Source organism: Saccoglossus kowalevskii, chromosome 7 (assembly GCF_978046115.1).
Source record: "Saccoglossus kowalevskii chromosome 7, keSacKowa6.1, whole genome shotgun sequence".
In the NCBI taxonomy this organism is placed as follows: domain Eukaryota; kingdom Metazoa; phylum Hemichordata; class Enteropneusta; family Harrimaniidae; genus Saccoglossus; species Saccoglossus kowalevskii.
In genome coordinates, this window is record NC_140647.1 from 23,735,092 (window position 1) to 23,763,049 (window position 27,958).

The following is a 27,958-nucleotide window of genomic DNA, read 5'->3' on the forward strand; positions in this document are numbered from 1 at the left end:
TTTTGGTTTAAAAAAAACAGTGTTCTACGTATAGTTTGTATGCAAGGAATTTTCCCACACAAAAACGACGAATTTGACTTAATGTTGCCCAAATGAATCGACTGGCTAAGAAAGTTTGTTATTTTTCCTTGATTTGTAGGATCTGAATATTCTCAAGCTCACCTTTGCACTGGGTTCAAAGTTCAACAAAACAATGTAATACGTGTAGTCTAATCGTGTTGTCAACAAACGCCTCATATAGTTTAATGCTTTGGGGGCACACAGAATGGTTCAATCTCAACAGTGTACTGTCTTATTGCATGTAGGCATCATACTATCATCTGTACTTTTCTTCAAATGCAGTGGCCAGTTCCCGAAAGTATGTGTTTCACCAGAATCTTTGTCGCGCAAGGAATGCTGCCCACAACCATTTGGTTATGACTCAAAATGTGGAGGACCTGGTAGAGGGGCGTGTGTTGATCTTATGCCACCAAAAGCCGGCGACTCTTCACAATTCGGTGGTGATCTCGACCGTTTGGCGTGGCCGAGTACATTCTTTACACGTGCGTGTAAGTGTGACGGTAATTTTGACGGTTATGACTGTAGTCAATGCAAGTTTGGTTATAAGGGAACGGAATGCGACCAAGAAATTCGTGTGACCAGACGAAATATCTTGTCAATGCCTCAGTCTGAAGTTAAGAAGTTTCGATCGTACTTATTAAATGCTAAAGACAAACTAAGTGACTATCAGATAGCGACAAGTCTTTATATCGATATGTTAAATGGTGATAACCCACTCTTTAATAATATAAACGAGTATGATCTTTTTGTGTGGAACCACTATTATGCAGCGCGAGAAAATATTCGACGACCTGCCAGTGTTAATGACGGTAGCACTATTATCGATTTTGCGCACGCTGGACCCGCCTTCTTAACCTGGCACCGGGCGTATCTACTCTTATTTGAACGCATGATACAACAGGCAAGTAATAACTCACACTTTATGGAGGTAAATGTCCGGGCAAAAGCTGAATTATGAAGGCTGCGTATTGGTTTAGTGACGCGTTTATCAGTCTGAGCGTGCGGACACGTTCAAACACAAAATGAATGATGAATATTAACCTGAACTTTGTGATATCATTTTAACTGGTGACCTTTCATCAACTAGTCAACATTGGCCGATATCGAAAGACAAACAGTTCAAAATGTTTGGAGAATTTGACATTTATTTTTACGGTAATACAAATAACCTTACTCATTGTCATACCATTAACAACTGAACGATTTTGGTGATTATTTATTTTCACCGCGCAAACCTTAAATAAGTAATGACTAAAACTTAAACCCGTCTTTTAAAATTGTATCTTTAGTTCACTTTATGAATTCTTATTAATGGAATCAGCTTGGAAATTGAGTTTAGTAATATGTGGTGTCTTTGCCCAATGATAATTACCAAACGCTTCAGCGTGGTATTAAGAGTTTGTTTTCAGGGGTGGGTGATACCAAGGTGGGAAATGGATGCACATATGGGGTTAATTCCTTGAATTGCAATATAGAGGGTTCAAGCTGAAATACAATATATAGTGTTTTCATGTTTCGTCTGATATTTCTGTGGTATTCTGCTGCTGTAAGTAATGCACGATTTGTTCCGAAATTCAGTATATTGTGTGTATTCCAGGGTTATTCGTTTTTTGCTGAAAACACCCCTATTTTTTTAGTGACATAGTCGAATAGTCTCACTCCCACTGGGAAATCTGCATTGTTGCTTGAATGTGAGTTAATTAAACATATTTTCCAGACCGGCGAAAGAGTATACAACAGCCAATTTTAACAGCCTGTCACGTGATTTTAGTCTGAATGTCAACATGAAGAGGCTAGTCCATTTTACGCAGGAGTAATTGGGAGTAGAATATGTGAGGGATAGTATCAACAGAGATGTGTATAGTGAAAAGTAATATCTATCCTTTATTTGCATCTCTGAGCATTTCTGTTTTAGTATATTGGTTTGAAAATGTTGAACTTGCATGATTTGCAATGTGTTTTTTTAATGGGACTCCCCTATTGATCGAATCCCGGGTTTGAACGAGAACGGCACACCACGTGATTCGTTTGAATACAATGCTGATGGCAAACATGCCGTGTTACTGCAGTACTGCACTGACGGGATGACTTACTGGTACTGCATGCTACAACTTCGCTTGTGATGTTGCTTGTTAGCCATGGATTACATGAATCTTGATTACCAGTCAAATGTGTTGTATGGAACGCCAATGCTGCCTTATATGGCTATCTAAATTTATATTATTAACACACCCCATTATATGGTTGTGTAACATCGTTATATTATATGCTAACACCATTATATTATATGCAAACACCATTATATTATATACAAACACCATTATATTATACACAAACACCATTATATTATATGCAAACACCATTATATTATATACAAACACCATTATATTATACGCAAACACCATTATATTATATATAAACACCATTATATTATATGCTAACACCATTATATTATATGCAAACACCGTTATATTATATGCTAACACCATTATATAGTGATGTAACGTCATTATATTATATGCAAACACCATTATATTATATGCAAACACCATTATATTATATGCAAACGCCATTATATTATATGCAAACGCCATTATATTATATGCTGACATCATTATATTATATGCAAACACCATTATATTATATGCAAACACCATTATATTATACACAAACACCATTATATTATACACAAACACCATTATATTATATATAAACACCATTATATTATATGCTAACACCATTATATTATATGCAAACACCGTTATATTATATGCTAACACCATTATATAGTGATGTAACGTCATTATATTATATGCAAACACCATTATATTATATGCAAACACTATTATATTATATGCAAACACCATTATATTATATGCTGACATCATTATATTATATGCAAACACCATTATATTATATGCAAACACCATTATATTATATACATACACCATTATAGTATATGCAAACATGGTTATATTATATGCGAACACCATTATATTATATACAGACACCATCATATTCTAACACTAATGCATAGTCTCTCTATCCCGGTCGGGAAACGGTCATTGTATTAGGTGTGAATTGGCCTTTCCTGGCAAAGGCGCGTTGCAGGTATGGGCAAAGCATTGTCAGTACACAGCCCGTCACTATTTTTGACATCGTCAGCGCTATGTGTTTTTTTTTACAACTTAGTTGTTTATTCCAGAATTCGAGCTTTTTCACATTTTTTTTTAATCAGGATATCTGTATAAGGTCATATTTTAGCCAGCGAGTTGTTCTTTAATTCATCTATATTACAAGCAGCGACACATTTTCGCAACAAATTTTCATACCTTTATCCAGAAATTGTTCGTGTTTGATTTTTTGGTGATTGAAATGAACCCTACTTTATTTACCCTACTTTTTGGCGCGAAACAAATATTTGTCTTCGATTTTGACATTTTATGGTCGAAACATATTAAAAATTGGTGGGCTGATGTGTCACACCGCATTTTATTAATGTTAAATTGGGCGATTTTTATGGATGATTTTTCGATCGTAAATGAAAATGGCGACGTTTTGAAATGACAATGTACGCTATTCAGTGCTAAAAAAAGCATTTATATACAAAAATTGAAGCATTGTTTTATACTTTTGCATCGAATAAAGTCATTAGTTGTTGTATAGTTGACTTGAACTGTTATGATCCTCAAGAATCAGAAATATCACAGGTTTTTCGATCGATCACGTTAACATGAAGGACGCCATTTTACCAAATTTGTTTAGTTGGTAGGCTGGTTTTAATGCGTATCAGGGTTAAAAAACGCAAAATTTCATAGTGCTAATTTTGTTTACATGCCCGAAGCGGGGATAGAGGGACTGTGACTAATGCCACATGCTGTGATGTACCCCCAGGATGTACCATAACATTTTAAAATAAGACCCCTGAATGGCAATTGTGAGCATGCTCAGTTGCTATCGTGGATGCTCATCCATATGTGTGTTTCCTCATTCATTAATATTACTTGTTGTTTATTCAGTTTTATTCTCTCGTGTTCGTAATTTAGCGATATTATTAGACTATATTTTACTGTATCTTTTCGTCTTTATTTTATATAATTCCAAGCTGTATTAGCTGAGATACAACAATTAAAAGTTGTTACATGTCTGATATCATACCATAATGCATGTATCTCTATTGTAAAGAAACACAGATTCGAGTTACATAAGCCATTTAGTAATAACTACTATCAGCACGAATGCAATAGAAATCAGTTCAAGGTCAAGTTAAAGCTGATATATCAATATTACTATCCAATCATTGTGTTTCCTTCCAATCTTTAATCTAGAGGTGTGAATCCTACTCAACCCTATAAAATGACGAATAAAAAGTGTATTGTTTAGATCACAGTGGAGGGACTGTGTTTAGATGTACATTACGCTGCCTTTATTATCTGAACCTGATCGAATATCATCCACAGTTGTGACCATAAACTATTTTTACTCAAAGTATGGAGCATTCTTCTATGTCACAAGTTCTGAAGACACTGAATTTGGATCGTTTAGAAAATGCGTTTCTTAGAGAGAAAATATCACCCGACATAGTTTGCAAGCTCTCAGTCAGTGAACTGGAATCTTTAGGTATACATAGTCGAAATGATATGATGGCACTCAGAACTGCGTGTACCACATTTGGAGGTCAAGCTCCTGTGCGAAATGAAGTATCTGAATTTCTCATTCCAAAGAGTACACTGGAAAACTTCCTAGAAGAAGGATTCACGATAAGAGAAATTTCAGGCATATTGGCAGTATCAGAAAGAACTGTCTATCGCCGGATGTCAAGGTATGGTTTAAGTAAGATGGTGTTTGCTGAAATATCAGACGAAAACTTAGATGCTAATGTACAGGAAGTTACAGATGATTTTCCTTTCTGTGGGGAGGTGATGCTAAGACAGATTCTGCGAGGGCGAGGATTAAAGGTGCAGCGAATGAGACTTAGAGACAATTTGCACAGAGTTGATGAACAGGGAATACAAGAAAGAAAAAGGGGGAGATTGCAAAGGAGAGTTTACAATGTGCAGGGGCCAAACCATTTATGGCACATTGATACCAACCATAAATTAATTCGCTGGAATCTAATAATATTTGGAGCAATTGATGGATTTAGCAGACTACCGGTAGCATTAACTTGTTTAGATAATAACAAGGCAGATACACTACTACATCACTTTGTAAATGCAGTTGAGGCGTATGGTTTACCAAGTCGTGTCAGAAGTGACATGGGGATGGAGAATGTTGCCATAGCTGATTACATGTTGATGAAGCGCGGGACAGAGGAAGCATCATTGTGGGAAAAAGTGTCCACAACCAACGCATCGAGAGACTATGGCGAGATGTTTTTGAAGGTGTTCTAAGTGTATACTACCAGCTGTTTTACTTCATGGAAGATGAAAGTATTCTGGATCCCCTACAAGTTCGCCATCTCGCTGCACTTCATTATGTATTTCTCCATAAAATAAATGCAAAATTGGAGTTGTGGAGAAATGCTTGGTCACATCATCGGCTAAGAACTGCTCGATCATCACCAATACGCCTGTTTGTTGCTGGACAATATCAAAACCCCATTGGAATTGAGTTACAGCCAAATGAGGCCTTACATTATGGTATTTCTGGCATTGTCGGTCAAGATGAATTAGAGGAAAATACCAGGCCTGTTGTTCATTCTATCACTTATCAATTTCCACAACAATGTTTAGATGAACTGACAGCACGCATACCAGATGATTGGCATTCTGACAATTATGGGATTGATGTATACATAAAAGCATTGGAGATAATGTCTCACTATAATGTAGCTTAAGTGTTTTGAAGTGTTTATATATATATATACATGGATACATGTTTTTTTTATTATATCATCAGAATGCAATGACTAGAAATCCTTGCCTTTCAAACATTGCTGTGTTTGCACAATTAGTATTATTACAAATTTATATTGGTTTATGTGCACCCTTTTTGAATAGTAAATATTGCCCAGGTGATATAATCAGTTTTGTTTGGTACACATTCAGAGTTGTCATAGTGTTACTAAGTTTGCCAGTTTTTACCAGCACACATGGTGACTGTACAAGTACAAACAAACACATTATATTTCATAAACGAATTTATTTGGTATTAAAACCTGTGTAGAATCTTGACTCAGCACATAACAAAGTTTTGATCACCAAATTACCCTTAAGTCTAAACTTTAAGAACATATGTTGCTATCGTTTCAACAGAAGTTGTCTTCAATGTATGTATATACACTTCTTTCTCACTAATAAATTTTGACCAGACTGTTCACTTATTGTCATATTATGTCTATTTTGGTGATTTTGATTATGCCATGGGTACCGATTGTTTACATAGTAGCAAAAACTGACACAAATCAGAGCAAAGATAGACACAAATTACATTCTGTATGCTATACTCTAAACAGAGTCTGGGTTATGTACAAAATTAGTTTAATCATAGGTGTTTAAACATCATTCAAAAATCATGTGATAACTTAAACTGTCTTTTGACATCTTGAAAGATAATAGTGGCGTTCACGCTAGAGATCTCGGCACGTGCCAATACTCAAGACCGAGTCGGCACATGCCGAAACTTGTGTGTGGATGGTCAGGACCGAGTTGGCACATGCCGAAAAAAACTCGATTTTGGTCCAGATAGATGCTTGAGACCAAAACTCGGCACGTGCTGAGATTTGCTTGAACGCTTGGCAAGAGCCGAAATCACGCCCTCGGTGGTAAATTTAAGAGAACATATGCTAATTCATGACAGGAAATGCAGATATACTAGTATATGGTCGGATGCTGTAGTTATGAATGAAATGAATGCAAACAGTCGTCAGCATATTTATGTGCTGCTGCAACCGCTATTTTCTTGCAATGCTACATTGACGTAAAAATACTTGTTTTTCAAATCTTCATTGCCGTCCATGTGCACGATAATAAATACCAACAAATGGATATAATTTCAATATAGCAATTAATATTATCATCGTATGGTATCCTTTTCCATGTTTGGGCCAAATAACAGAACGACGAATAAGGGCGTAATTTTGGCACAAGCTGAGTCGGTCGTAAGTGGGTCCCGAATAATGTGAACGCAACTGCTGTAATCCCTCTGCAAACACAAAGAATTAAAAATTCCGACACGTGCCGAGATCCCGTAACGTGAACGTAGTAATTGTCACATTTTATCTAATCAACAATAAAGTCAGAAGCTGTTTACAGTGTATGTTACCAAGACAATCCAACACTTCAGGACAAATTAAATTTACATTTATGAGTCAGTCATTTTCTTTCAAGGTGCATTCTGGTTAAGGATATCTATTAACATAACTTAACAGCCACAGATTGTCTGCACCTCTTCTATAGTACTAGCTACAATCAAAACACATTATCAGTATAGCACAAATTCAAAAAACGGCTGCTTCGTTTATATAAACTGATTTGAGTATGTAAACAAACTGCTGTACTGCTAGTATATGATATCACAACAGGCGTTAAAATCGTCAATTAGATACAAATAAATAAACAATCCGATGTTGGAAAAGGCTCTAGTTGGTTTTACTATTTAAATGTTGGTATGTGACAAGTGCTGTGGTTACATCAGAACCATTTAATCTTGTCAATCATTCATCAACCTACTTGAATGCATTTTAGTGTAACAGGCTATATACATGTAGCTTTAAAAACTGCCAGCTATACACGATTTGATTGATTGCTGAGCCCATGATGCTTGAACAGGTATGACATAAGTTGCTGGTCAGATGTACTGAGAAGCACCTGCAACAGTGTATTAAAATTGACTAGAACATCTACCTACAATTAATTCTACAATTATGTCTTTAAAAACTGAAACACTACTAGTATGTTAATCTTTTGTTAGAATAGTATAAGTGTGGCAAAAATGCAAATAAACTACATTTATAAATGCAGTTGAACAACAAATACAATACTTATCTCAATATTTCAACACAATATTGAATATTCCTAACTTAGTATAATACATGTACAAAATTACTCTTCCTAATCAAGTTTCATCCCATATTGGTGTATGCAGTAAATTATGTGGTATGTAGAGTATACCTGAGCACTCTCTAAAAGTTGGTTTGAAATGTTGTTAAATGAGCATTCATCCTCTCTCATCTTCTTCTCCTCAGGGTATTATTTTTTTTTAATAATCCTAAACCACTCCAAAAAAATTGCCACTAAATGCCATGTCATATTGCTCAAAGAGTGTATCCTTTGGAGGTAGTGGGTGCTCGCATGTTGGGGTTGGCAATAGCATTTTATTTGTACAGGTGTTGGCTAACGGGAAAAATGTTTCATTGACTTCAATAAACTCCATCATTGCTCATGTGCAAACCCCAAGATTGGTTCTTCATGCGAACAAGTTACAAAATTTAGTACATCAGAAAGGGTAATACCATGTCTCCTTCCACCTAAGAAAAATAAACATCAATGGAATTACAGAATGAACATCTCAAAACAAGAGAAAAAACACAGTTGCTGATGGACGACTGACAATTGCCAAGTATGAACAATTGTCACAAAATAACTGAGATTGTGCTTGCCAATACATTAACAAACATGGATAGAATTGTTAGGTTCCTAAATATCATAAGGAGCCAGCCATATTCAATAAAATCACAAAGCATGTTTATGAGTATGTTTATCATATGATGTATGTGTGAATACAATAGGTAGATATGATCCATGCATGACCAAAGTACAGGTGCGAATGCATGCATGCATGCATATAGACAGAAAGATTGATGTATACACGATAATAGCAATGATGAACAAGGTTTAGGCCAGTAATATGCGGTACATACTGTTCATCTAAGAGACATGGAGAAAATGATATACTTACTTGAAACTTCTCTTAAGTACATAAGCAGCATGGAATAAACTGATCTTTCTTGCATGAATCGGTTAGATCCTTCTGGACTAAAGAAAGGTTTTAATAGAAGTGTAATCTTCTTTAGTGTAATGGCACTTGCAGGGTTTGGTCGTAGAAGAAAAACAAATCCAGGGATATGTTGACACAACTGTAAAAACAAACAAAACATACAGTCAGAAAATGTACACTTGTATAGATCATGATTTATCTTATAGTTCTGCACAACTTTTTTGTGTGTGTAGCATCCTTGGGATGTCCCTGCTAGATATCACCAGTAAAAACTTTAGCAGTCATGTGACTTTTCCTACCATATTACTCGAACATGTGCAACATCTTTAACAAGCATCTCCTCTAGAAGTGCTGATTTGCTCACGGTGTCATGACCAGTCACATGCTTTGGCTGCCATCTTTAATTTATGCAAAAGTGAAAATAGCTTCAATCTCAGGAACTAAAAATCCAATTGAGTTGGAATTTCACATGTAGCTTTCTGTTGACATGATATTAAAGGGCAACTTGATGACCTGTTGTTAGGATTAGGGTTTTCAAAAAAATACATAAACATTTCAATCAAAGAAAGCTTAGAAAGAACTCCCATATGCTGAGAGTATTGGAGACACATTAAATATAATTCGAAATTACTTAGCTGAAAACTAATTATGCAAATCAGGAAATTAATATGACCAGATTTGAGTGTAAAACTAATGAGGTCTGCGCAATGTAACAGAAAATCTATGTCTCCAAGTTTAATTGAAATGTGATTAGAACCAAAAAATTATGAATTATTATGCTTATTAGGGAATTAATATTAACAGATTTTTACCCCAAACTAATTAGGTTTGTACATTGTCCTAGAGCATCTTTGTACTAAGTTTCATTGAAATGGAATAATTAGTACCGTGAAAACTCCAAAATTTCGACCCCTCTGAAAATTCGGCCGCCTATTTATTTGCCGGGTTTCGGTGTTTTATTTACCTACAAATTTTCGACTCCACTAAAAATTACCGACTCATTCTTATTCGAAAATTGCGACCAGTTTTAGTTTTCCCCCAAACGAATAAAAAACCGATGTGAGCGTTCAAACGAGACCTTCCTCGAAGGCATGAATCCGGGTTTCTGATTGACTGAGAGATTTTTATTTTATTGGTAACGAAAATATATTCTAAATAAACGAAGTTTCAAATAAAAACGAACACAAAAATCTCGGCATGCTGCGTTTCTGAATTGTTGATTATTACTGTACTCAGTAGTGATTATAATAATGTACACAAAATAAATTTGTTGAATGGTTATGAAATACAAATAAAAGTCAACTTAGTTTCATCGTAAGTGAATGATTCCGGTCTCGTATAAACGTTTGATGCTGTAGGATATCCGCCATGTTCTCTTAGGTCAAATAGGTCAAAACGCTAATTAACCAATCAAAAAGCTGGATGATGCCAACGTGTTCAAATTACCATAGCTTATTTAAATATGTTAATGTTATTGAACGCAATGCGGAAGAGATTGATGTTGTAGTACGATATTTTGGCTTGGATTTTGATGCGAAAACGGCATGATTTTTTTTAAATAAAAAAATTAGTTGTTTTTAAAAAATAAACTGGTCATCTGAAGAATAATTTAACATTGTTCACAGTGATAACAGCTCATTCTCGAAAGGAAGCTTACCCGTTCACGCTAGTCACGATAAAAATCATACACGTGTACTCTTGAATAGACAGACGTCAATGACTACGGTAAAACTTAGACTCTATTTTAGCCGGCAGGATTGATTGAAATGTCTGAAAAATGACGCCAAAATACACCTTAAAAGTCCCATTTTATTTTCTTAAATCCTATTTTATTTTTTAATCCAAGGGCGAATTTACGGCAGAATTTGGTCCCTCAAATAAGGGACACGTGAGCTTTGATTCTAACAGGATACATTGCACTGGGTCGGGGAGATAGTTTGCTAAACTTCTATGTATCTTTTGTCCAATGGGTACCTGTACTTCGAACATTCGCATGTTTTCCTAGGTAGTGCGAGACAGCTTTGTCTTTTGACCTATTAGTTTTGTGCTGACCTCTTCTCCGCGTCTTGATGTTTTGTTTTGCTTGTCATAATACTCACTGATTGATGACTTTGTTTAGATTTTGAGTTACAACTCGGCCACGACCTTTGCTTTTACCGTGAAACATGAGGAAGTTTACGTCAATTGACGGACATTGCATTTTTTAAAAACTAATGAAGCACACTGTCTATCATCCCCATTTTTTCATTTGCTGATTTCTATTCTGAAAAATTCGACCGTCCGAAAATGCACCTTAATTTTGACTCTAAAAACACGTCACATTTCTAACACCAATTATTCAAAACCGGTCGAAATTTTGGAGTTTTTACGGTACTTTAGATATCAGTGTGAAAGCTTAAAATTGGTTAATTATGCAAATTAGGTAATTAATATGTACAGATTTTAACCCACAATTATTCAGGTCTGTCTATTGTCCTACAGCATCCATGTACATTCATTGATATGTGATGTATAGTACCTGAGATATCAGTGTGAAAGTTGGTTAATTATGCAAATTAGGTGATTAATATGCACAAATATTTACCGGAAACTAATTGGGTCTGCATAATTCTAGATTCATTGAAATGTGATGATTAGTACTTTAGATATCAGTAGAAAAGCTGAAAATTAATTATGCAAATTAGGTAATTAATATGCACAATTATTTACCCTAAAACTAATCAGGTCTCTGCATAGTCCTAAAGGATCTATGTACCAAGTTTCATTGAAATGCGATGATTAGTACTTGAGATACCCGTGGAAAAGCTGAAAATTAACTAATTGTGCAAATTAGGTGATTAATATGCACAAATATTTATCGAAAACAATCAATCTCTGCATAGTCCTTGAGTATGTAAGTACCAAGTTTCATTGAAATGTAATGCTAACTACTTGTATCAAATGCTGAACATTAATTAATTATGCAAATTAGGTAATTAATATGTACTGATATTACCATAAAAACTATCAGGTCTGTGCAGTGTCGTATGACATCTATGTACCAAGTCTCATTGAAATGTGATGATTAGTACTTGAGATATCAGTGGAAAAACCGAGAATTGACTAATCATTATGCAAATTAGGTAATTAGTATCCATGGATTATTACCAAAAACTAATCAAAACCTAGCATTAGTGCAGAGCATCTATGTACCAAGTTTCATCAAAATCCAATGAGTGGTTCTTTAGATATCAGTGGAACAGTCATAGAACAGCTAAAAATTAGCTAATTATCATGCAAATTAGGTAATTAACGAGCATGGATTTTTACCAAAACCTAATCAAATCTGCGCATTGGCCCAGAGCATCTATGCACCAAGTTTCATCAAAAACCGATGTATGGTTCTTGAGATAGCAGTGGAACAGTCGGACACACATACACACACACACACACACACACACACACACACACACACACACACACACACACACACACATACAGACACACTAACTGCAAAGACTCCCATTTTGTGCTTCGCACATGGGAGTCAAAAATGGTCTTCTCAAGAAGTACTCATCCTATTGAGCTTAAACTTGTTATGTTCCATAAAATAACTTCACATAAGTTTGAGTTAGTCACATGATTTGGTCTGCATTTTGAATTTATTCAAAGTGAAGGTATCTTATTTCTTGGAAACTGATAATCGGATTAAGCTGAAATTTGGTAGAAACTTCCTGCTGACATGTTTTATCAAATTTGTAAAATCCAAGTTGATTATATTAGTCACATGGTTTGCTTTTAGGGTTAGGGTTCCTGAAAAAACTGTGTAAATATTTAACAAATCTTTTCTCCAAAAATACTCAACCACTTGAGCTGAATGTTAGTATGTTGCATCTAGGTGACATGTACTATGAATTTTCTTAACACAATTTTGCTTGGTCATGTGCTTTGGCTGCCATCTTCAATTCATGCAAAAGTGTAAGTAGCTTATATCTCGGGAACTAATGACCCAATTGAGCTGAAATTTGGCATGTAGCTCTCAGCTGACATGTGCTATAAGACCTGAGAAGGGCAACTAGATTGGTCATGTGACTTGCCATTAAAATTGCATCATATTACACACTTTTGCTGGAACCCCGCAAATGCTGCTTGCAGCTTTAATGTATACATGGATCTACAAATGTAGCATATTGCTAAAAACTGTTATTAAAGTATGTTTATTTATGAAAGCTGTTTCACATAACACTGTACCTGATATATCCCCAGTTTCCTGAAACCATCACGCAGCTCAGAAATACAAGGAGAAGGATTTTGTCCATGTATGAATTCTTCCAAAACATCTTCTTCCATGAATTGTGGAAGTTTTCCATTCTGTAGTATACTTAGACCTGTTTGCAGGAGCACAATATTATGTTATGTGATGCAAAAGACTATGTGATCAAAAGGACTTGGTTGTCTTATTAAATACTATCAACAAAGTGTATCATGTTGCGCATATGAAGGGAGATTAACCAAATGTAGACATTGACAAGGTCATGTGTCATGGTTATTGTTATTAGTGTGCTTGCCATATACTTAGCTTTGAAATTATACGAAGAAATATAATACATTTAACAGAATACAGTAATCTTAATACTTTTGAATAATCATGTCACAAGCTCCATGTTTGTATGCATAAAAATTTAGTATCATAGATTAGAAGTAGTGACATAGATTTTGCATATTACACCCTCTGAAGCGGCAAATCTGATTGACGCTTGTGTGCAATTTCAGTTGTGTCTTCACCAACTAGTCACGCGTAAAATGTAAAAACTTCGCTCGTCTAATGACTAGACAAATTATGTTTGTGAAAACTGCTTAAAAATAATCTGTACACTCCCCCAGGATACAGTGGCTTAGACCTCTCCATTGAGTCAGAATGAGGTGCACTCATTGGATATATACAGTTAATGTTTAGATGGGAAATTCAACAAAATAGCATTCCTGTGTTAGTAGGTTATTATTAACTGTGCAAAAAATCTATGGTCTGAATTAACATTTCATGCCCTTTGTGTGAATTTGTACAGCATGATGAGCATTACTCGATAACACAATAGAAAATTTCTTACTCATAATGACACCAACTGTAAGATAATCCTTTGCTAGGTAGCTCCGTAATCCATGCTCAAAATATTTGTCCTTAATTTCCCTTAGAATGCATGAAAAAAACTCTTTTCTCGGTCCACCATAATCTTTTGCCATCTGCCAAAAAATAAGGTGCATGCACATATTTATTGAAAATATATGTAATCAATTAAAGCAGTATTACAGATGTCAAAACATAGGTTATATTGCAATTTGTGTACCTTAGTTGTGTGTGCAAAATATATCCAAACATTAGTTGAGCTATTAATGGGTATGAATATTATTATTATTATTATTAACCCTTATCTGGTCAAGTCAATGTAAAAGAACATGGGGCTGGCAGGATTAAGGATAAGGATTAAAGAACAGAAGATATCATTAGAAAATTAACAATATGTATAGTATCAAAGTAATCAGACTTGCGGTTTTCAACAAGAAGTTGAAACAAGCAGCCTGTCGGCTAAGATAGCTCTGCTGTTAGCAATGCACATTTCAATTAAAGAACTGAAGATATCATTAGAAAATGAGCAATATGTATAGTATCAAAGCAATCGGACTTGCTGTTTTCAACAAGAATTCGAAAATATCACTTTTTACCAAAAATTACAAAAATATTCATCAAAATTAGATAATTGAAGAGTTCATCATGAAATGAACAAATCTGAGGGGTCTACCCAAGGTACATATACACCAAGTATAAAAGCATTAAGGCTTGGCTTGTAGTTTTCAAGTCGAAAAAATAAAAAGTTGACGCGGACGATGGAAATCACTCATATGATAAGCTCCGCTTGACAAAGTCAACAGCGGAGTTAACAGAGCAAGGGTTGTATTTATATTTTTACATGTTTCCATTAGCTACGGCATTTTTAGTGGGAATGATTTAGTTTAAAATAATTTTAAAAAAGATGAAATTTCAGAACATGCATCAAAGAGTTATAAAATTGTTAAATAATTCAAGAGCAAACTGAAAACAAGCCAACTGTAACGCCACCAGAAATACAATTTGTGTTCAAAAACTGTGAAATACATACATGAAATATATACTTACTTCACCATAAAACTGTACTTCAAGTGTAGTTCGTAGTTCATTAATGTTTTTCAGTCCGCCAATTTCCTCAAATGCTGTTTTCAAAAGATCATACCTATCAACAGTTATATAGGTTGTTGGCCCCTCATCACAGTCACACTCATCAAGAATTTCTAATGATCTACCCATTATAATTTTAGACTGATAAATTCGTAATACATCCACAGGATCTGTAACATTGTTAATATCACAGTATTGTACAATTTCTTGAACAATATCATCAACAGACTTGACGTCTTCAACTGTATGCACAAAAGACTGAAAATGGAAACAAAATTACAAATTATTACAGTGTCATAAGACAAAAAAATCAAAGAAAAGTCAGAAAGAACTTCCACATGTTGAAGGCATTGGAAGGCATGAAGTCAGTGTTCTCCCCAGTTAAGTTAAGGATGACAGCTAATTTGCATAATAATTAGCATATGATTTACATAATTTATTCATGATGTCTGTACATTATTTTAATTTTTCGTAAACTGCTTTATATACATTTGTACACTATATTACTTTTAGTTTTATAATTTAGAATGAAAACATGAGTCATGTCTTAAATCAGTAAACAAGAAAACTCATTCGATATTTGTGCAAAAATAGTGGCAAAATATGTAACGGAGGACTTTCAATTAATTGACAACAATAATTGGACTGTATAAATAATAATATGGTAGGAGCAAATATGCAGTGTATGTGTAAGAATCATATTTGTAACGTACATTGATAACTGGTGGCTCCTCATTTGGCATATCTTCCTGTGGTGTGTTAGTAATGTCAAGTGGCATCATATTCTTAAATAAAAAGAAGAAAATAATAATAAAACAAGTCATTGTTAATGACATAGTCCCTGTTGGGATTATGGGAAATGTTATTCAAGCCAAAAATAAAGTAATAGTAATCAAAAGCATAGTTAGTTATTGAGACTAACATATACTTATAATCTTACTTCACTTACACGCATTTAAACTTCCACCATGGATAATCCAACAAACATTAAAAAACTACACATACTAGTGTACTGATATGTGACCTCCATAATTTACAAAGATGTGAACTAAGGGTATTTGAGCAGAATCATGTTGTACTATTCAGCATATGTGCAATATGGCAGAGAATTTCCCACTGAAAAAATGGAAAATATCAAACCGAATTTGCAAAAAGTTTAGGAATCATATAAACATAGTGTAACTAATACAACCTTGTCCATTGAGAATGATTAAAGAACAGATTAAATAACAATGGATGCAAGTAAAAACTAAAGATGCAATATCTTTTCTTTGCATGGAAAAATTGAGTATAAAAATCTTGAAACAATGCAATATTACATCAAAACATCTTGCACAAAAAATGCTGGCTGAAATTTAGGTGTGAAAAATTCTGAAAAATGAACAAGAATAATCCACTCATCATAAATACATAAAAAATTAAATATTATTCATGTTTCTCAAATAATATTACATGTACTGTATTAATTTCAATGTCCCTTATAAAATAAACATGAATTGTATAAAAGTTTCTAAAAAATAATGGTATAGCAACATATCTAAGCAAAATTTTGCAAGACAAATTTAGCCATTGTGTTCGCCAGTTCCCACATGTACTATTAATCTCAACGTCCCTTATAGAGTTTTATAACATGAATTGTATCAAAGTTCCCAAATAATCGTGCAGTAATATATATATATAAGCAAAAATAAAATACTAGCAAGATTTGAAATTAGCAGGAAACTACATGTGTCACTTTTTTATTTATACTCACAATGAAAACACATAATTATTTATTTCAGCCAAATTTTACCCAATATCTTGAAAATTGCACTTGCTCGTGACACCAAAATTTAACTTGGTTGATATATCATAGTAATTAATAAGATTCCCACTCCTAATATAATATCCAAATTTGAAATAAATTGGCTAAAAACAGTTCGAGTTATTGTAAGCACAAGAAAATATTTTACGAGAGGGTCAATGCAAAAAAACAAGCACATATATTTTCTCCTCACAGGGGTTATTCTAGAAAAAAACTGCAAGAGGAAGTACTGCAATTCAGCGGCGCAATCAAGTGGGGGAGATAGGATTCTCCCTTTGATAATTCTAAGTTAAAATGGAGCATTCTATGGCTTCCTTAGGGCCAAAATTACTATCAGACAGGTGACACATCATGTGATCCCTGGTCATTCAGAATTTTATGGTTACCAGAGGATCTGCTCCCCAGGGTAAGGGGTGCATGGCCATGGCATGAGAGCGCTGCTCTCCTGTTCCCTTGTTTAAAAAAATCCCTGCCAATGGTATAACCCAACCCACACATAATACTGAAAGAATGGAAAAAAATGAATTTAGGGAAACCAAACCTGTATTTAGGTTCTAATGTATGTCACAAAATTATAAACATCAAAAACCATGGTTTGTTGGCATGCTGCTGATCACATAGCTCTGCTGTTTGAGATGCATAATGTGAAATCAAAGAAATCTGATTTACCGTATTCTGCTCTGATTTTTATTTTTAACAAAACACTTCCTGTGTCATCAGTGTCAGCAGAAAACAGCCATTGTTGAAATGTGGACACAGAATGCATAGCATATACGCTATGTATCAACATTGTACACTAAATCATTTGCAAATGGAACAAGATTGTCGCAGGGTTGCACCAGAGACACAGGGGGCTTCATTTTGTCAAGCAAACTACGAGGATGACATTTTACTGAGGACCCTGGAAAAAATGTCAAATACGTTACCATCTTGAGAGGCTAAGTCACTCACTTACAGCCTCCAACTGATGATTTTATGTGTTATTTATTCAGCATAATTTTCTACGGCTCCCGTTTCATAACTGATTTTCAAATAAATGGTGACTACAAAACCCTTAGTTTTCACATCACATTTCACATGACATTAGTCTTGTGTAGGGTCAACTTTGGCCATGCAATTGTGTCTAAAACAATATTTCAGTAAGATTTGTTCTACAAAAGAATTTCAAAATCATGTTCAAGGTTATATTGGATGCAGAAGCACAATAGTGCACAATAGAAATAAAATTGTATCACTAAACACAAATATTGGCGCAGCGCAAAACGTTTGAGCTCACACATCACAGAATTGTCAGAATAATATAATTATGGCAAGGTAGAGAATCACAAATCGATGAATTTAAAATGTCAATTGTATCATCTGTTTGAATTTGAATAATACTCTTTGTGCAACAAAGGCATTTCCTTCATCTTTATAAACATTTATAAATTTCAATGGCAATCAAAACATTTGAAATCATTCCATTCCAATGTTATTCAGTCAGCCAATACAAATCAAATTCATGAAGATGAAGGGAATGCATTTGTTGTGCTGAGAGTACTGATTCCAAATAAAAACAGTTCCTAAATATTTATATGCACATGCCTTAGGCGACCTCACTGAATGCAATTTCAATCAATTTGACAATCGTCGAAAACCAAAGTTTCTACATACAAGAAATCTATTGAGAGTATTTGATATGTTTTCAGGCAACTAATGGGTTGTGTGAGGTATTACAGAGCACTAAATATGCACATCTGGACTAACCTGAGACTCTCGAATGTTATCTTCAGTAGCGTTAGTACTGTTATGTGTACTTGTTGCTAGAGGTGGGCCCGGAAGTGACAAGGCATCCGGCAAGGAGGTCAATTCTTCGCCATCAGAGTCACTGCTGGCGTCCAATACCGCTAAACACTCCCACAGATGACTTCTCAGTTCACGAACATTCATCTCTTTTTTACACCCTTTGCATTTTGCCATTATCCGTGTTGTGAGAGACGCCGTTTCAGTCGGCGTTGTTTTTAGACTTTTCTGGATAGGACGGATGTATATTTTCCCCTGAGAGCTGAAGTTTTTTTTCAGTACAGCTACTGCCAATGAACAGTCGACAGCAGTAAGTTGACGACTGCCAACTTGAGCACCCATAACTTCAAAACCCCCACAGTCACAAAGTTGTGGAAATCCCTCGCCTTCAGACGATATTTTTTCAATTACCGCCTCCTCGTCATCATCAACATTGAATTTTATCCTTTTCAAACCAAGACCTGCATTGTTTAGAACACGCTTTTCAGCCAAGGAAGGTATCTTTTCGGAATGTCTATCCGCCAAACAAACTAGTGATACAGTCCATGTCCTGGTAGTACCAAGTTTATCGCCTTTTCTCTTACGCCTTACTCCTCTCCCAGAATTCGATCGGGATGGAGTAAAGAGTGTCGTACGTTCACGTAAAATGTCTTCTCTCAAACTTGAGCCGTGCCTTGCCACGCCGCGAGTAACGCCATCAACAGGAACACTGTCCGGGACCTCATCTACTTCAGCCAGTTTTTGACATTTGTCACGCAATCGCGCACGGTCTCCAATAGTACTTACTCCAAGGCGATTCAGCTGACCATCTGTCAGTGATCCAACAACAACGGGGTCTATCCGCTCATCTACAAAATTTTGCAATATATTACCGAGGCCCAACTGTTGTAATACGTCCTCCATTGCTGCGCGGCAAAAATTCATTTAGAGCGCATGCGCAAGTGCTTCACGCTCAACCTCATATAATAAAGAACTTGCACAAAATAATAAAGGTGCACCGCCCCCATATACTGTCATTAGAATATAATATAACGACATTACATATCTATATAATGATGTTAGCATATAAAATAATAAAATTATATCACTATATAATGGTGTGTGTATATAGTATAATGGTGTTACACATCCATATAATGATGTTACTATATAATATAATGATTTCAGCATATAATATAATGGTGTTTGCATATAATACAATGGTATTTGCATATAATATAATGGTGTTTGCATATAATATAATGATGTCAGCATATAATATAATGGTGTTGGCATATAATACAATGGTGTTTGCATATAATACAATGGTATTTGTGTATAATATAATGGTGTTTGCATATAATATAATGGTGTCAGCATATAATATAATGGTGTTTGCATATAATATAATGGTGTTTGCATATAATATAACGGTGTTAGCATATAATATAATGGTGTTGGCATATAATACAATGGTGTTTGCATATAATACAATGGTGTTTGCATATAATATAATGGTGTCAGCATATAATATAATGGTGTTTGCATATAATATAATGGTGTTTGCATATAATATAATGGTGTTTGCATATAATATAATGGTGTCAGCATATAATATAATGGTGTTTGCATATAATATAATGGTGTTTGCATATAATATAATGGTGTTTGTATATAATATAATGGTGTTTGTATATAATATAATGGTGTTTGCATATAATATAATGGTGTTTGCATATAATATAACGGTGTTAGCATATAATACAATGGTGTTTGCATGTAATACAATGGTGTTTGCATATAATATAATGGTGTTTGCATATAATATAATGGTGTCAGCATATAATATAATGGGGTTTGCATATAATATAATGGTGTTTGTATATAATATAATGGTGTTTGTATATAATATAATGGTGTTTGCATATAATATAATGGTGTTTGCATATAATATATTGATGTTACACAACCATATAATGGGGTGTGTTAATAATATAAATTTAGACAGCCATATAAGGCAGCATCGGCGTTCCATAGTGTTGCTCATTTGACGTTGGAAATCTTTATTTGGAACTGAGTAACTTCCTGGTACTTCGTACTATGATAAAATCAGTCAACATACATCAAGTTCTCTCAATCGTAGTATTGCATGTGATGTACACCTAATATGCCAAAAATGTTGCTGAACGATTTGAACTGAATAAAAATAGCAGACGAAAATTTGTTTACAAAATAAAAATACTTCGGTTGCCAATGAAAACCGGTAAAAAACAAGCAATATGTTTTCGGCTGTTATCATGGAAGGGACATGAACGTGAAGCTAACGTCTGTTTATAACTAAAACCGGGCACCTTATACGAGGTTCGCAAAATAACATGGCAGTCATTAGAAGTCACTTTATTTTATTGTTAGGACGTATTCAGCCGTTAAATGTATTATTTCCAACCGTTTTGCGATAGTATTTTCTAGATTGGAGGCAGCATTTACATTTTATTCAAAGTTCAAAGCTGCGTTGGGATTCCGTTGACAGTGGTAACAATGTCGGCGCCGGTGATCTCTTACCAGTGCGCAACGTAGCCAAAATAAAAGGCATGATCATTTGGGCATTGCTATTACAAGACTGGTAGGAGGCAATAAATTTGGCGAAAGTATTCAAAAAACAGATTTTGGCTGTTGCCATGGTAGCGGTGGGTCAGAATTGTTTTTTTCAATTAGTGATGGTACGACCTGCCTGTCAAGTATGAACAAAATCAGCCGAGCCAAAAAACCACAGAAGAGTTAAAAAGCCATTCCTGCTGAACAGTTACTCTAACTTCGGGGTCAACTTCCTCATTGATGAAAAAAGATATCAAAAATTCAAATAGTAACTTTTTGCCCACACTCAAGCCGAGTACAATGAGCTATGTCTGAGGTTTTGTATCACAGGGAATTGGACAAACTTATGTATTTTAATAAATTATTGAATAATAAAATGTTATATAACTTTTCTTTTACCCCCTCCTCTTCCTGGTATCTATTTCAAAGAATCACTATTTTTATTTTGTAAACACATTTCCGTTTGCTATTTTTGTCGGGTTCAAATCGTTCACCAGCATTTTTGGCATGTTAGATGTACATCACATAGAATACTAGGATTGGGAGAACTTAATGTTTGTTGACCACCTGGAAACTGGTTTTTATAAATCTTGAAAGGCTCTCGGAAGATCCACCCGCAGCCTGGACCCGCAGTAAAATGTCCGATTAATATGCAGCCGCAACCATCAACATTTAACCGGTAACCAAGACTCAGTCTATCCACGACCAGCAAGCAACATCACAAACGAAGTTGTAGTGTGGAGCTCACGAGTCAGCGACGACCGATGTCAACGAAAGTCATTCCGTCAGTGGAGTACCGCAGTTGCACGGCATGTTTGCCAATGCACAGATCTGTGGAGGAACTTTTAACTTCAACATAAACCGTGTATCGTAGTCGCCCAGTTCTGGTTCTGTCGTGGTCCCAACTAATGGGCGACAGTCGTCGTGTCGCGTCCTGTTCGATATGGGACTCATAGCGACGTATACAACGCGTGTAAAATACATTGTTTATTTACATGAAATTCGAACACGCGCTGCGCGACGACCACCGCGCTTAAACATCCACGAGTTATTTATTCGGACAATGACTCAAATTAGACGTCTGATTATTTTATTTTCACACGTACAGCGACACGCGTTCTGCACTGACAAGCGTTGCTAGGTCGCAGCACTGTCTTGGAGCATATATTAATAGGCAATTGGGGTCTCCGACCTAAATTTCTATCCCGGTTTGTTGCACGTTCTTTTTTTAATATGAAATAATCAAATATGGGACCTATGTATAATAACAGAACCCCAAACCCTCCCCGTGGCTTCGCTCGTGAAAGTACGGCAGCAGGATACACCACATCACTCGTGAAAATAACTTCCATACGCAATGAAAGCCACGGGGAGGGTATCTGTCATAATACTTCATTATCACTGAAAACAATTTTCCCCTGAAATAAATTCCAGTGAAAATGCCATTTCCCCTCATACTCTATTGAGACACAGCGCAGTGAAAATTGGATTCACATGTAATGCTTGAAAACATGTCAGCAAAAATAAATTAAGTGAAATTATACGCGTCTTCATAATAGTTGGAAATGAACAAACTACACCCGACCCTACCACTCCATATACAATGTAAACTACACCCCAAAACATCCTTTCACCCACAGTTACTACCGTGTTTCACCAGTGTATTCTATTTGACGTCAGGAGAAATTGAAATAAACAAATTAATTATAATTTCAGCCTCTAGTTGAGCACTGATTAAATAAACTACCTCGTCTTTATGTCAACTTGCAGTTATTCGTTGCCTACATCAGTGATTTCAATCCCAGGAATTTCACTCGCTGTTAATTGCATGGGAGTGCCAGTCTTTAATGAATTTCTATTGTCATGTCAATTTCTTGCGATTACTCGAACATTAAGCTGTAACCACATACCGCCTAGGTGCTGTAACTAAATCCTGGTTAGGCAGGCTTGAACTATGCATGTGAAGCCAGCTGTGGGGTATATTCAATCCTATAGATTTCTCATTGTTTGGTAACTATTTGCTGCAAATGCAACAAAAATCAATATAAAAAATATTACCCACACAGCATTCTACAGGTTACTTGTATTATGTAGATATTATTATTACTGACGTTAAAACATTTTTCATAACGATAATGATTAATATTGCTTGTTTATCGTTCTAGGTGAACAATGACGATGACTTTGCTATACCGTACTGGGACTGGAGTGGTGCACCCAACTGTGAGATTTGTACTGAAGAATATATGGGGAAGAATTCGCCTTCTCCGCCTCATAACATCCTAGGCGAGTTTTCTGGATGGAAGGATCTATGCTCTGATTTTCAACGTTTCCATGATATTGGCTTGATTTGTAGTAACAACGAGGTTTCGAATCTGCCGAGTATTACACGAAATCCCGGTGGTGACAGTCTTTTAGACGAGTTGCCTTCTCTAGAAGCACTTTATTATACGTTGAGTATGACTGATTATGATACAAGACCGTTGGTACCAACATTGAATGTGTCGATTACCTCTCCTTGTAGTTTTCGGAATATTCTAGAAGGTATAGATGTATGTTATTCCTCGTATTTAACAATATATTCGTCAAAAGATGTAGATATGTAAACCTTGTCATTATTTAAATATGTATCTTTAAACAATTAAATGTAATAATTCAATTTGTCATTAATAATTGTATTTCCAGGATTTGCTGATTCGGAAAGACAGAGTGGTCTGTTCACACCATTTGGATCACAATCACATAACCAAGTACATAGTTACATGAACGGTACAATGGGTGTCGTGGAAACGTCTCCAAATGACCCTATGTTCTGGCTGCATCACTCCAATGTAGATAGAATTATGGAGAAATGGATACGACGGTAAGTGTTTCTCTCGTCTTCACTACATACTTAATAATGCTTTGCCATACATGTGTATGCATTCATGTGGTATGATTGAGGACTATATGTAATCAATATAGCACAAACAAATCACGTACGTTATCTCTATAGTGAACAAAACAATACAATACTGGTCGAGTGAGGACGTCGTTTTTAACGCTCTGTCCGTTTTGCCAGGTTTTGGCGTCAGTAATACTGTGGCGGCATGTCTCATGGGTTGATATGGTCTCTGCGCTGGCATTGACATAGGATATTTACACGTGCAAGTCGAACCTCTGAAAATTGTTTTATGTACTGTACTCCATTTGTTACCAGACCACTGTATTACCAACGCCTTAGCTAACCACGGGCGTGTTATGAGCACGGTGGGAGCAATCCCACGTGGGTGTAAAAACAGCACTAAAACATGTAAAGTCTGTTTCACTGCCTGATTTATTTTCACTTACAAAATCTGAAAATGTCTGGCTTATTGCCTATCACTTTTCAAATACACATTGTTTGCGTTTAATCTACAACAGATATGAAACAGGTGAAAGATAATTTGAATGACACTGACGAAGTCGATGACATAACAGATAAAAATGTCACCGGTTATTGTTATACAAAATAATGAGACCCATGTTGTAACATATAACACTGAAACAGATATGGTTACTAGTCTTTCTAAGAATACGGCTAACAAACGCGTGCGTTCGAATTCGCAAGTTAACAGAGAAAAACAAAATGATGACAACACAAAAGATGAAAATATGACTGAAATAATTTTCAAAAAGCGCAAAGATGGAAATGAAATAGAAATTGATGAACGAAATAGCCTTTTCAATCCCCTTCGCCCTCCAAGCCCCTTTCACACTACTCGCTACTTTCTGAAGTCCCTCTTGATTTAAGAGGATAAACGCATCAGTCATAAGACCTTTGTTACACATCAGATCACACTGAATGTAGCGATAATGAAGGGTCTACGGTCTACTATATTTCAACGCATACTAGCAGTGATGAAACAATCATATCAAATGGAAATATCAAAGAGATGTCGGTGTCCGCGTAGACTTTCATACAGTCTCTTTTATTTATTTTTCTCAATAAAATAAAATATGAGAGTGTATAAATGGCGAAAGTCGGGTTACTGTTTACTTCGCGATAACCCGGCTTTCGCCATTTACACTCATATATAAAAATTCATTGAAAAATAAGACTCAAAAATAAAAACTGTATTCAAGTTTAGTGACCACACCGCACCCTCAAAAGTGCTTTGAATGTGTATGCACCCGTTAACGGCGCTGAACGTATGAAATGTGTTACTAAGCTTAACTAACAATTTATCAGTTATTTGAATTATGAAAGGAGATTTTAACTGAACTACTCAATGGCAATTTTCAATCGAAATATTAAGTGAAGGTTTAAAACTGATTGTAAATATTCACTTGTTATGAAACAATTGCCTAGGTTGAACAATACGTGGTCAATGGAGAGCGCGCTGTGACATATCCAGGATAACGCACTTCGCTTTTTTCTATAAATATGTCAAGTGCCGGTAAACTTGCTGGATTTCTTCTTGCACTTGGATATATATGTAATATTACATATGTCAGTGTCATTTCCGTTTCCATATGGTGTGAAACTTTGAAGGTGTTCCATTATAGGTTTGCAATACAAACAGTGGTTAGGTCACTTAGGAATTTGAATGTCTGTAGACATAAGATATTGTTCAAATGGTCAATCTATTGTTATGAAAAACGGGAACACTGAACATGAAAGCAGAGTAAATGTCAGTAAATATGTTCACGATTTATTAGCGCAATGATGGAATTCAAATAGACTAATACAACTTACCCAGTACCTAGTTTAATGGTATCTAATTTTACATAGTACTAACTATTGTTTTCCGTAGTTACAACGCAAACACGACCCACTATCCGAAGGACAGCACACCAGTAGGACACGATGCGGATTCATATATGGTACCATTTTTCCCAGTAATGACAAATGGAGAATTCCTGCAGAAATCACAAGTATTCGGATACACATACGACAATATAGATTCACAAGGTGTGAATATAAAACTTTGTTCAGTTATGCGACAGCATCGATTGTATAGCATTTTAATCTACAATTAGTTGTCCAATAGATTTAATATTGTTATGTGACATTGTTACTGAATATACATTATAAATTCTGTTTTATACAAAGGATATTATTTCACGTCGCATTTATTTCTATTTTAATCACAGGCAAACCGGTTAATAGACGTGAGAGGATAAGAGAGGGGCGTGCCATTAATGGTATGCAAGAATGTGTAGTGCCAATACTTGATAACGATCTATATTGTAAGTATTATTGATGGCGTCATTTGTTTGTATTCATCTATGTGATATTAATGGTACCAATTGTATTTTATTATGTATTTTGTATTATGTATTTTATTATTTATGTTATTATGTATTACGTATTTTATTAGGTATTTTATTATGTAGTTTATTAAATTTGGATTTCCTATTGAATAGTTTTTAGTAGCGACCCTAAGGTGATGGAGGCGGAAGTAAGCGCTATTTTGAGTATGGCACCTTGGAAGGCCTTTCCAATGCAAAGTAAGTAATAATTTTTGTGTGAAAAATTCTGATATCTAATATGCAAATTAGACTATCTATCGCAATATTATATTATGACTGTTATCGAAATATATGTGTTTAATTTCATAAGTGTGATAACAGCATATTGATGTGTATCTATGGAAATAACGAAACAAGACATTTAACTACAGCTTTTGTGGGTAGTACTGGTGACTACGAATATGAACGGTTGCAGTCAGACGGGCAAAGACCCAATTATGGTAATGAACGAACATGTTACGCTTATACACTAATAAATAAGTCATATTGTTTTGTTCGTGGTCGTTCGTCGTTCGGTTATTTAATATTTGTTTGTTTGTTTGTTTGTTTGATTCTTTAGATTATTGATTATGTTTTACTGTTACAGATAAAGACAGAACGCCAATAGCAGGAATGATGATCAGTGAAGTTCTCGTAGTTGGTCTACTTGCCGTTTCTGTCGTGTTTATCGCTACAAAGGGACGAACTGTTTACCGCCGTTATAAGGGTTATCAACGTATAACAGAAAATTAAACAGAATAGCATTTACATTAAGTTTCCGAATATGCATCTGAAGATACGGATAACAATGATATAATAGTGTGTTAATATATGGACTATAATGTGAATGCAGTGTGACAGTATTTAAAAAGATAAATTGAATGTGTATAGAGCTTTAAAATACAAAATATATAAAATAAAAGAAGTGAAATAATGTTTATAATTTGTATTTATTGTAAATGTATTTTTATAATGTTTGGAGAGTGCTAAGCTTTATCGATCACATGATTTGTCAGACCTAAATGAGCCAAAGATGTATATTGTATTGACCTAGAAGGTCTTGGTCAGTCTACTGTTGTATGCCCGGGGGGGAGGCTGAACGCAAATAGAACCTTTCTTGAGTAGTATGGTTGAATTTACTTCAACTTGTGATATCATTCAGCCATAATGATTTCAAAATAAGTTACCTAGTCACCGGCGCCATTGGACAATAATGATTACAAGAAGTTGTTTAACGCCACCGTTGTCGTGAATTAGAAATACAATTTTGTGTGCACAATGTATTTTTCATTCTGTTGGAAATAAGCCCTGCAATGTGTCAATGTATTGTTAACTTTATACTATGAATGTCAACT

General features: G+C 35.1%; 2 protein-coding genes across 2 annotated transcripts; one reads left to right on the top strand and one right to left on the bottom strand.

Moving 5' to 3' along the window:
- Positions 1–187: 187 nt before the first annotated feature.
- On the top strand, positions 188–27,546 carry LOC100376573 (tyrosinase-like). Its single transcript, XM_078009637.2, has 8 exons — positions 188–961; positions 23,516–23,894; positions 24,036–24,213; positions 26,126–26,283; positions 26,466–26,561; positions 26,739–26,822; positions 26,996–27,064; positions 27,211–27,546. The coding sequence occupies exons 1-8, from the start codon at positions 266–268 to the stop codon at positions 27,354–27,356; spliced, it is 1,806 nt and encodes a 601-aa protein (XP_077865763.2). The 5' UTR covers positions 188–265; the 3' UTR covers positions 27,357–27,546.
- Positions 6,185–19,679, bottom strand: LOC146740875 (uncharacterized). The gene is made up of 7 exons (XM_085501574.1): positions 18,741–19,679; positions 15,904–15,975; positions 15,152–15,448; positions 14,088–14,220; positions 13,231–13,367; positions 8,962–9,139; positions 6,185–8,530 (listed from the first exon to the last, which is right to left on the bottom strand). Exons 1-7 carry the CDS (start codon positions 19,677–19,679, stop codon positions 8,436–8,438), a joined length of 1,851 nt encoding a protein of 616 aa, XP_085357700.1. The 3' UTR covers positions 6,185–8,435.
- Positions 27,547–27,958: the final 412 nt, after the last annotated feature.

Bases quoted from the DNA above. Each gene is read 5' to 3' on its own strand.
- LOC100376573 (XM_078009637.2), top strand. From the start codon at position 266: ATGGTTCAATCTCAACAGTGTACTGTCTTATTGCATGTAGGCATCATA. The intron at 26,823-26,995 runs GTAAGTAATAAT...ATTTAACTACAG, and splicing joins GAAGGCCTTTCCAATGCAAA to CTTTTGTGGGTAGTACTGGT. The intron at 27,065-27,210 runs GTAATGAACGAA...TTACTGTTACAG, and splicing joins CGGGCAAAGACCCAATTATG to ATAAAGACAGAACGCCAATA.
- LOC146740875 (XM_085501574.1), bottom strand. From the start codon at position 19,679: ATGGAGGACGTATTACAACAGTTGGGCCTCGGTAATATATTGCAAAAT. The intron at 15,449-15,903 runs GTACGTTACAAA...TTCCATTTTCAG, and splicing joins AGGAGCCACCAGTTATCAAT to TCTTTTGTGCATACAGTTGA. The intron at 8,531-8,961 runs GTAAGTATATCA...TATTTTTCTTAG, and splicing joins GTACTTAAGAGAAGTTTCAA to GTGGAAGGAGACATGGTATT.